This window comes from Drosophila yakuba, chromosome 2L, assembly GCF_016746365.2.
Source record: "Drosophila yakuba strain Tai18E2 chromosome 2L, Prin_Dyak_Tai18E2_2.1, whole genome shotgun sequence".
Taxonomy (NCBI): Eukaryota; Metazoa; Arthropoda; class Insecta; order Diptera; family Drosophilidae; genus Drosophila; species Drosophila yakuba.
Window position 1 is genome coordinate 3047647 of NC_052527.2, and position 11151 is coordinate 3058797.

Here is an 11151-nt window from a genome sequence, read left to right on the forward strand (position 1 = left end):
TATTTTTCTTTTATTTAACTATCATTGCAATGTGCTTACCAAAGGCATATTATTCTTAAGTTATATTAATCAACAGAACTGCTTGATATGTCATACAGAAAAATATTTTATAATTAATTTACCGATCTAATTTATTAGGGTTTTTCTTTGTAAAACAGTAGATAATAGCAGAATCTTTCATAATTAAGTAGTTCAATAACAAAACCTTATTGCTGTTGCTGATCATCAGTAGTTACTGTACTGCGCTATCGATAACTTTTCGCACTGCACAGGTGTCTTCGAAATCAGCTGTGGGCGGTGTAGAATTACAAATCGTTTGTGTTGCTGGTGCTGGAATTGATGCAATTTAATTAAATTAGAGCGTTGGACATGTAGCGCAGCTGGACCACAAGCGAACATGAAAGAAGTGGGCATCGCTCTGCCCAAGTCCCGCGGCGTGGGCGTGGGAGTTCTTGCTGCCTTCCTGTTGTGCTTCATTTTCTACTATTTCTATGGCGGTTACATGACGTTGGCACTCTTCGCTGGAATCATCCTGCGTACGTATGCCTCTCCTGACCAGCCATTCGTCACTAAGACCCTGCCCTTGCAGTGATATTCTACTATGCCCAGGACATCCTCCTCTACCATCCGGACTTGCCAGCCAACTCCCGCATTTATATACCCATTCCGACGATGCACAACCTGCCCCACATCACGGTCAGCATCAAGACACCCGACGATGTCACTCTGCACGCCTTTTGGATTACCCAGCCGGAAGAGCGTTCCAAGTCGGCGCCTACGTTGCTCTACTTCCACGGCAACGCTGGCAACATGGGACACCGCATGCAGAACGTAAGGGGAGTGCCAATACTGATAACAACATTACTTACAATTCTCTGATACACTTCTTAGGTGTGGGGCATCTACCACCACCTGCACTGCAATGTTCTGATGGTTGAATACCGCGGATATGGCCTGTCCACCGGCGTGCCCACCGAGCGGGGCCTGGTTACTGACGCCAGGGCGGCCATTGACTACCTGCACACCCGCCACGACCTGGACCACTCGCAACTGATACTCTTCGGACGCTCCCTGGGCGGAGCTGTGGTGGTCGACGTTGCCGCCGATACCGTATATGGACAGAAGCTAATGTGCGCCATTGTGGAGAACACTTTTAGCAGCATCCCGGAAATGGCCGTGGAGCTGGTGCATCCCGCTGTGAAGTATATACCAAATCTATTATTTAAGAATAAGGTGAGTAATCGCCGGTTGAGCCCTGTGTTTCCACTGACACATTGCCACATTTTCGTTTGTTGATCCACATGCAGTATCACTCCATAAGCAAGATAGGCAAGTGTGCAGTTCCCTTTTTGTTTATTTCGGGCCTTGCGGACAACTTAGTGCCACCGCGCATGATGCGTGCCTTGTATACCAAATGCGGCAGCGAGATAAAGCGCCTGATCGAGTTCCCCGGAGGATCGCACAACGACACTTGGATAGTGGACGGGTATGGTCTTCCAAATAAGCATTACCTTCGAATTTATCAATAGGTTTTCTTGCTCTTCAGGTACTATCAGGCAATCGGTGGGTTTTTGGCCGAGCTACAGCAGCAGCCGCTCTTGAAGGCGCCAGAAAAGAGCAACGTCTGGGTAGAGCTGGAACATAAAATCATTGATGTATAGACCCGAATACATCAAGTGTTCAATTGACTGTGTTAACACTGCGAATGGTTTAATACTTATATATACACGCATAATATTAATCTGTATCTGACAGGGTTTTAATCCGGACGTTGCTATACGCCAAATTGCTTTTTATGTGCAGAGAATAACGTGCTAGCGGAGATGGCTGTTGATTTTAAGTAACCAACTTAAAAACCTTTGCGCTTTAGCAAATGAATACACATTAGAATCCGAATTTTGATGATTGTTTGTATTTGTACTGAGCTGTGTTAACCTACTACTTTGCCTAATTGGCGGCCAGTTAAGAGTATAGAAATTGATCAGTATTTCACAAAAAGTAAACTATATTCTGGACTGATTCCTACATTGCCAGATTAGTTCATAAAAGCCTTCATCTCTAGCACGTTACCATTTTGTGCTGGTTCCATTTTTGAAATGTTAAACTAATAAACTGTTAAGATTGCAAAGGATGCCAGAAAAGTTATCTTAAGTTTAGAATTAGGAACGAAAAAAAGGAAATTTTAGAAACAATAAACTGCAAACAACTGCTAGAATCCAAGGAAGTCCTCATCGGCACTGTCATCGCTGGGGGGCGTGGATGGCCGTTTGCGGCGATCTGGTTTTTCTTCTGGCTGTTCGCTGGCTGCCTCCTCTGCAATCGCCACAATTTCCTGAGCCTGCGACCGGTGGTGGAAGACAAAAGACACGCACTTGCAATCCGTCCAGGCCTGGGCGAGAATATTGTCGGGCAGGCCTCTGTTGTTGGAGCAATGGTACCATTGGGACAAATGCGAGGTGCAGTCCGTGTTGTCGGGCGGAGGCTTCACTTGGACATTTTGGACGCAGCGCTTGCACTTGAGCCTTAAAAGAATGTGTTACTCCAAGATTCAAAAGGGTATTCAAAGCCAGTTCTCACTTTTCATGTGTGTCGGACAGAATGTCTGCATCAAATGTAAACAAGTCCTTCAGATCGTCACGGGTGAAATGCTTTTCGGCCGACTCGTTGTTGTCGATAATGGTGCTCGACAGGGACTTTTTGTGCGTCTGTCGCTGCAAGATCTTCTCCTCAATGGAGCCACTCTGAAAGAGATTTCCTTAGTTAAACTTGAAAACTTTTTGTACAAATAATTTAGATACTCACAGCAACCATGCGATATATGTAACAGGGCTTCTTTTGCCCATCACGCCACACTCTCGCCATTGCCTGTTCATCGTTGGCCGGATTCCAGTCCGGGTCGAACATGAACAGGCGGTTGGCTCCAATCAAATTCAAGCCGCACCCGCCAGCCTTGCTGCTTAACATGAACAGGAAGCTGTCCGACTCCGGGTCATTGAACCGGTCCACAACCTTCGAGCGCTTCTTGATGGACATGGTGCCATCGAGTCGGACAAATCCGTATTTTCGCTTCCTCGCGAGCTGCTCAAACAAGTCCAGGGTCTGTGTGTAATTGGAAATGAGGACCACCTTGTCGTTGCCGTCTGCACGTATTGCTGCCAGCATAAAATCCAGAAGCATGAACTTGCCACTTAGCTCGGGATTGAGATCCCTGAAACACAACAGATTCATTAATAGGCAATGCTACTCGCTCACAACAGGCAGCGTACTTTGTATTGTAATTGCTTGGCAGCACGTTCTGGGAGTTTTCGAAACCCTTTTCCCGCGCAGTGATCTTCTCATATATGAGATCCGGATGACTGCAAATTTTCTTAAGCGTTGTGATATCCGCCAAAGCCGTCAGCGAAGCCTTTTCATTGCAGTCTTAATAGAAAGTGTAATGGGTATAAAGGCTTTAGTAGTATTGCAGAATGACTTACCCGCCAAACTACGTCGAACTTGATCAGACTTTAAGAAATTTGTATAAAGCTCGAGCTGAATCGACGTCAGTTTTGCACAGATAACCATTTCAAACTTAACGGGCAGATATTTGGTGAGAATCTGATTGGTGCGACGAATGATGCACTGATCAACCAGTCCTATCAGCTCCTGTGTCTTTTCTATGGCCCGCTGTCGTTCCCCTTCCGTGGAGTCGGTATTCTGGCCACGCAAAATAGCGCTCTCAAAGTTGCGCTTGAACACGGCCGCCGTGCCCAGCATCTCCGGGTTTACAAAGTTCACCAGGCTGTAGTATTCAGTAAGATCGTTCTGGATGGGAGTGCCGGAAAGCAGGACCCGCCGTTTTGTCTTCAGGCCCATCAGAGCCTGATACGTGAGATTGTCGCTGTTCTTGAGGCGATGGCCCTCGTCGCATATCACCATTCCCACCTCGTACTTGCACAGGATCTCCGCGTAGATGCGAAACGTCTCGTAGCTGATCAGCAGAACAGGTGTCCCCAGCCGCGAAGAGGTCATGGAGAACTGCTCGAGAGCTCGGATGGTGTTCTCCTTGGTGCCGCCCTCCATGGGCAGGCAAAGGAGTCGACCTTGAAGCCACTTGGTGAACTCCTTTTCCCAGTTCTTGACCAGCGACGATGGAGACACGACAATGGCTTTGTTGATCGTGGGCTTGCACTCGGGCCCCTGCCGTAGAAGTGTCCATACCAGCGTTACACACTGCAGCGTCTTTCCGAGACCCATTTCGTCGGCCATGATGCATCCATTGAAGTTTCCCCGCTTTCCCTCCACACACTCGTACATGAAACGCACGCCTTCGCGCTGGTGGGGACGCAGGATGTTGCTCAGCAGCGGATCGACGACGACGTGCACCAGAACCTTGGTCGGATCCATGCCCATGCGCTCGTGCTCTGTGTAGGCGGGTGGATTGAAGAGTACTAGGGCGTTACAGGCTACCGGATCGTGTAGAGGTCGCCGGGAAATGCAGCGCCGCACGCCCAGGACTCGTTTTCCACCGTAATCCGGCACGTAATTGTCCATGGGCACCTTGAACTTCCGCGCCAGCACCTTGGCAATAGCCCGCTCATACTCGCTGTTTGCCGTGAAGCGAATAGGCAGTGGGAGATCCATTGTGTTGCTGGCATCTCTGAGGGCACTCTGTCGCTTTCTGTCCAATTCTTGCTCCCGTTCCAGCTCCTGCTGACAGGATCGCTTGTTCTTCTTGAGCAGCGGCGGCGTGAAAGAGTGGCGCGACTCGGGACGCATTGGCCCACGTTGGCTGGGAGCCAGACTGCGCCGCTTTGGGGAAAAATGGTTAAAACATTGAAAATAATTAAATCTTATTCTTGTATTTACCATTTCATTAAATTCAAAAGGCGGTCGCGCCGAACAGCTGATAGAAATGCAAAGGTCTGGTCACACAGGCGATAAGAAATTCTGGGAAGTGGAACGCTGGGAACATGGAACAGAGCGCATTTAATCAAACTAACAAAATTAGTGATCTATAGCACACTGTACCTAAAATGATTTAGCTAAGGTATAAGTTTAAAAAGACAAAAATAAAATAAAAATTAAATGTTATTAGTAAGCATCGATGTCTAAAATTATCGATGTAGCTCAGAAATGAATCGAAACATCGATATGTTATATTAGTAGCTGCACATCTCTAACTTTCTATTTCCGTGCAGATATAATTGTAAATATTTACGCAGAATTGCTCTGGAAAACTCACGAAAAAAGTGCAAAATGAGGCAATAAAGTGTGGGCCGGACTGCCTTCCCTTTCTTGACTTAAAATCCCGCGCCAAAAGCGCGAATTTCGAGCTGCAAGAACGCAAATCTAGTCCGCAAATTTGCGGAAGTGTTGGTACTACCACTTAATTGTATTTGTAATTGTAATTGCCCAAGTGCCAAAAAAAAAGCGCTGCAAATGCTGCAAGCGTGAAAACCCATCTAGAAAAGGGCCATTAAACCATAATGGACGTAAATGCACGATGCACGGAGAGCGGAAAGCAACGGAGACGATGACGACGATCAAATCCAAATTCATCAGGTGAGCGAGCACCAGCAGCAACAACAACCACACAGTGCCCAAATAGGTGGGCACACATACACAGGTGTGTGTGAGCGGGTGTGTGCGTAAGTGTGTCACTTGTTGTTCTTGGGCCGAGCATTAGAAAAAAGTAAATAGCGAATATTCAACTAAAGTGCGTCTTCTTTTAGCTTCTAAATATTTACAAAGCGAGCAACACTGAAATACTCACCACTCACACAATCGGACAAAAGCACAAAACGGGAGATAACAGAGTGCCAGCACCAATTCATGCCAAACGAAACGCACACGGAGCAGTTATCAGCGGACCAGCGCCACTAAGAGCCACCGAATCGCACACATACCGCACCGAAAACGATGTGGCTGCGCCAGAGCAGCGGTGGAGGCGTTGCCTCTGCCGGACACGGCGGCCCCCTCCGTCAGCGACCCATCGACGCCGCCACGGACTGCGATCCGCGCGCCTGCTACGACAGCTTCTGCAAGCACTGGCAGCAGGCCTTCGAGATCATCCAGCACAGTGCGCCGCCCTCGCACGATGACGTGCTGGGCGTAGTCTCCCACTTGGACTACATGGTTACCCTGCTGCTCGTGGAACTGCATCACTGCAACAAGGTCTCGCTGCCGGCGGCCGAGGCTAGTGGTCCCCCAGCGGCGCCCTGCCTGGAATTCCTGCTCAGCGAGAATCTGCTAGACAAGTTGTACGAGTGGGCCTGCACCACGGGACGGTATGCCAACGCTGTGAGGCTGGAGCAGTTGAAGCTGTATGAACTGCTCGTCAGTCACTCGCGCCACCAGCTGCTCTGCCACGAGCCCTTCCTGCGACCGCTGCTCAAGATACTGGCATCCAGCCAGGGAGAGATCTTTCCGCCCGATCTCGAGAAGCGCCTCGTGATCCTGCTGAACCAGCTGTGCGTAGTTCTCATGCAGAATGTCCACCTGCTGGACCTCTTTTTCTTCTCCGCCCAGACGCAAGTGCAGGAGCAGATATTGAATGGCAACGTGGCGCCACCCAAAAGCGGCACCACCACCAAGTGAGCTCATAATTTTTAAGCATTTCATATACATTTATATACATTTAGTCAGTTTCGAAGCAAGTCTTTGCAACATGAAGTAGAATAGCGATAAATTAATATTTGAGTTATGATTCATCCATAACCAGATAAGGCAATAGTTCAAAAAGTTGACCTCGCCATATTCCTATTATAAATGATGACGGCACTTGACTTGCACCATTTATAAGGATTAAAAAATATTAAGTATTATAAAGTATCTTCTGTATCTGATAAATATTTTATTTGTACTTTCAGCTTCATAATATTTTCGCTGCTTATCCCGTACGTGCATCGCGAGGGCAGTCTAGGTCACCAAGCGCGCGATGCTCTGCTGCTGTGCATGGCGCTTTCGCAGAAGAACTCCAACATTGGCACGTACATAGCCCAGTACTCCTCGATCTGCCCGCTGCTGGTGACCGGCCTGGGTGGGCTTTACTCGCGTCTGCCCAACAGCATCGAGATTTCCTCCATTGACTGGCACCGGATCACGCCGGACGATGTGACAGAGATCCCGGAGCTAACGCTCTTCATGAACGCCCTCGAGTTCTGCAACGCGGTGGTGCAGGTGGCCCACGAGATGATCAAGCAGCAGCTGCTGGACTTCATGTACCAGGGCTTCATTGTTCCCGTGCTGGGACCTGCGATCCTCCAGGTGAGCGAAGTCACGCTTTTGTCTCGTCTCGGTCTCTCTTCGTGAAAATTTGTCTTCGATGCATTTCTGTGGTGTTGGTTGCAAGCGAATCATTTATGTCCTGTCCTTAAGCTAGAACATTATTTAGATATTGGTTAAGGAAGCGTAAAATTAGAGACATAATGCAATTATGGTCTATATCTTGACTCGAGGGTCATTTTGAATTTGAAATTCTTAACCAATGTCGTCTTTCTTGGTAAGACCCGTATTTAATCTAGGGAACTGCACCGCCTTCTGCTTTCCGTCTCTTGTGTGTTTCTTGTGCCTTTTCCTTTCCCGTAGCTAACCACACACACACCTCGAAATCTCGAAACAACTTTTTGCGCTCCATTTTCGCAGACACTGAAGGGCAAACATTTTCAGACGAACATCGACTCGCAAATCTCGGCCATGTCGTACCTGGACCTTATCCTGCGCTCCATCACGGAGCCCGGACTGCTGAGGGCCTTCGTTCGGTTTCTGCTCGATACGGAGAAGTTTGACGGGGAACGGATACTCGATGCTCTGGTCGAGCGCCTCAACTCACCCGATGCCAACCTGTGCATGGTTACGATGGCATTGTTTGACACCCTGCTGGGTCTGCACTGCGAGGACCTCATGCTGGAGCTACTGCTCAAGTTCATGTTGCCTGGCAAGCATGTGCCCATCTCACATCGCCACAAGATCAACAAAATCGATCCGTATTTGAATAGCAGTGAGTTCTTCCTGGACCTCTCGCCCGATGTGATGAAGAGGGCCAGAGATCTGGCCAGGCCGAAGAGTGTCCACGAGCCTGTGGTGAGTGATCTGACGCCTCTGCCGAGTCTCCCATCTCCGGTCATGAGCAAGACAATTGGAGCCAACTGGAACTACTACGGCGTGCACACGGGTGATAGTTTGTATGCGAATATCCAGGCATATCTCTTCGAGGCTCATTGGCGGATTGCCCAGTGTCAAAGGGATTGCCTTAAGTGGGCCAACAGCTATCGCTACCAAAAGTGGCCTCGTCATGGCCAAGGAAGAGTTCACGCCCACGCCTTGGAACTGGCGCGTCAGTTCTTCAGTGAATTCGGTGGCGGTCCCATCGCCGCCAACGAGACGAGTGAAAAGCAGTTGGACAGCTTGCAGTCGATTGGCGAGTCAAGCGGCTACGAATCCTTTAAGTGGCGACCAGCGGACGAGGAAAGCGAAGCCACGGATACAACCCTGGCCACCACAGCCAGCGAGGCGGATCTGGATCACAATAGCAGCAGCCTTAGCAGTGTTCTGGGAGCATCCAGCAAACGGGAGGCATGGCGCACTTCGAACAACAATCGCAACGAATTAATACTGACGGATCTTGAATTCTCGGAAGATTTGTTTGCGCAGGGCACCGTAAGCTTAGGTGAGAATTCTTTCCCACATGTTTAGTTCCTTATAAATAATAGCTATGTTCTATTATTCCAGGTCCCTTTCTCAATGCCATTTGGGGCAAACTGCAAACCTTCACGAGCAACTCGCTGTACGTCAATCTCCACCTCACCGGGCTGATCACTCGCTTGGCCTGGTATCCTCTGCCGTTGATTCACTCGCTGCTTCTGCGCTCGGACATAGCCATCACCTCGGATACGCCCTCGTTTCACCAGGTGCTGCGCATTCTGAAGCAGCAGATAGATGCCGAGCTGCCAGTGACAGAGGATTCGCTGGAGATCATCGATGTGGCGCGTTCGTCACTGATTGATCGTGAATTCCGCTTGGCAAACGCGCGCAAGGGCAACGAGGGCTCTCCAATGCATCACAGCCAGCAGCAACAGATGGCAACGAACTCCGGCCAGCAGCAGGGACAACTGCGATCCGCCTACGCGACCCTTTCGGCTGCTACGCCCGTGCAGGCCACGCCCACTAGTGCCTACGATCCGTTCAAGCGCAGTGATAACAAGCGGCGCAGCATCAGCAAGTCCATCACCAGCATGTTCAGCAGAAAGTCTGCGTCCAACACGTCCACAACTCCTCCCAATGGCTCCTCCGGTGAGTAACAGAATCGGTTACCAGCTTCAGTCACACTCTTGCACAACTTCTATATTTCTCAAAAAAGTCAAACCAAGCAAACAAACTAGATATTACCAACAGTTTACAAATCTGCAGCGTTGGATGTTGGAAGAAAGTTGGTTTCGGGTCAAATTACACACACCTCACTCACAAAAACACATTTACACGTACTTCAGCCCTGCATTAGCCTGATTCATTTCCGATTAATGTAAAATAAACCTGCCGAATCATTAAAACATTTTAATGAACTTACTACCCATGGAATTATCGTAAACAGGTCTCATTCAGGGCTGAATTTGGTTGACACACATACTCGTATCTGTAAAATGCCCGCAGGCATCGTTTATAATAAATTAATTTCTTTTATTTCTTTATTTTTATCGAATCGAAAACAAAATCAAACAAATCTTAGCTTCATCTGGCTTATCACAAATTTACGCATTCTTCACCGGTAAATATTTCACGCTTGATAAAATATTTAAAGTTTTAATCAAACCTAACCCAATATGGCATAGTCTTGTTAGTATTTAGGCGTAGTAACTTTATTTTTGTAGCGCTTTGTACATTATGCTTTCCACTAAAAAATAGTTAAAAGTAGAGTATGAAAAACATTTGTGGAATCCCATATATACATGTGGTTATTGTTGTGTTATTTCTATTAACCCAAAAGGTCATTAAAGCCATGAGCTGTTGCTAATCCCCACTTCAATTTTTAGGCGCCGCCTCGAATCTGGTGGGGACTAATGCCAGCACCGATGGAAGAGGCATGTCACACGCACAGACTTCCGCGGGCACATGCGAGACCAGCTTGAGTACGCAGCCCCAAGCGGGAGCACCACGCACAGGAGCCATCGCAACATCAGCAACGGCATCGGGAAGCAACAGCAGCATCGCAGGCTCCACTCTAACGCTCTCCGCCCAGTCGAACACAACCACCCACTCGGCGAGCACCCTGCACGGCCTGGATGGCGGCCCCTCGACGGGTGGTTTCAACTCGGAGCCAGCGTCCCTGGACTCGGTGGCCTCCATGGGCATCATCGCCAGCACGAGTGGCACCGAGCGATCCCGGGACTTGGCCCTGTGCGCTGTGCTCATGGACGAGTGGCTCAAGGAGCTGGCTGCCATTGCGCAGGAGCAGAGCGTGGTGCTGGTCACGGAGCAGGGTTCTTTATGATCGCTTGGAGCAGATAGCTTGTGTATACATATTTTACGGATTTGTTAGCCCTTGTTTGTTTTAACCTGCTACTCTTACGAAATTATTCTTTTTACCTGTTAAATTATCGATATTTATATTTTAAAAAACCCTTTTTAACGAACAATGCAGTTTTGAACAGATTTACAAACTAATGCACATGGACTCAACAAGAAACGAGAAACACTCAACGCGTTAAACAGCTAGAATTAGGTTAAAAGTTAAAAGTTTTAAGTGGATCAGGACGGTGGATCTTAAGTGTTCAGATGTAAACAAATATTCTAATTACCAGCCGTACGCAAGATTTACAACCTTTATAGAGAGAATTATATAACACACATACCATGTATACATATGTATTTTTGCAATATATTTTATGCTTTTATGTACATACATAAGCAAGATCAAATTACACAAGTTATGTAAAGCCAACTTGAAAGTATTAAATTGGTCCAAGTAAATGCACAGCCGAGAAAGTTCACATTTATTTTTACATACACCTCGCAACTGATTAGGTTATCTGAAAATACCTAACCTAACCAGGCTTACGGCTTGATGTTCTCCCACTGGAGAAAGCTCCACTCCAGGCTTAGCTAGAGGAGCACTTTACTTGATGGCGGAGCTTATTGGACTTTGACATCTGGCGCTGATATGGTGCGCCCATA

General features: G+C 48.0%; 3 protein-coding genes across 6 annotated transcripts; 2 read left to right on the top strand and 1 right to left on the bottom strand.

The window, feature by feature from the left end:
- Positions 1–78: 78 nt before the first annotated feature.
- LOC6526654 (protein ABHD13) lies at positions 79–2220 on the top strand. Its single transcript, XM_002087726.3, has 5 exons — positions 79–536; positions 590–831; positions 892–1233; positions 1308–1486; positions 1547–2220. The coding sequence occupies exons 1-5, from the start codon at positions 398–400 to the stop codon at positions 1659–1661; spliced, it is 1017 nt and encodes a 338-aa protein (XP_002087762.1). The 5' UTR covers positions 79–397; the 3' UTR covers positions 1662–2220.
- Positions 1897–4934, bottom strand: LOC6526655 (DNA repair and recombination protein RAD54-like). The gene is made up of 6 exons (XM_002087727.4): positions 4849–4934; positions 3477–4791; positions 3267–3420; positions 2803–3208; positions 2578–2741; positions 1897–2522 (listed from the first exon to the last, which is right to left on the bottom strand). Exons 1-6 carry the CDS (start codon positions 4849–4851, stop codon positions 2210–2212), a joined length of 2355 nt encoding a protein of 784 aa, XP_002087763.2. The 5' UTR covers positions 4852–4934; the 3' UTR covers positions 1897–2209.
- A 203-nt stretch (positions 4935–5137) lies between these two features.
- Positions 5138–10958, top strand: LOC6526656 (FHIP family protein GE18198). Of its 4 annotated transcripts, none has more exons than XM_015197956.3 (7): positions 5138–5544; positions 5715–6575; positions 6852–7248; positions 7627–8650; positions 8713–9273; positions 9707–9745; positions 10011–10958. In XM_015197956.3, the coding sequence occupies exons 2-7, from the start codon at positions 5902–5904 to the stop codon at positions 10466–10468; spliced, it is 3153 nt and encodes a 1050-aa protein (XP_015053442.1). In that variant the 5' UTR covers positions 5138–5544; positions 5715–5901; the 3' UTR covers positions 10469–10958. The 4 variants fall into 4 exon arrangements, with proteins under 4 accessions (XP_015053442.1, XP_015053441.1, XP_015053440.1 ...); XM_015197958.3 differs by having other exon boundaries at positions 5139–5544; positions 7651–8650; XM_015197955.3 differs by lacking the exon at positions 9707–9745.
- The last annotated feature ends 193 nt before the right edge of the window (positions 10959–11151 follow it).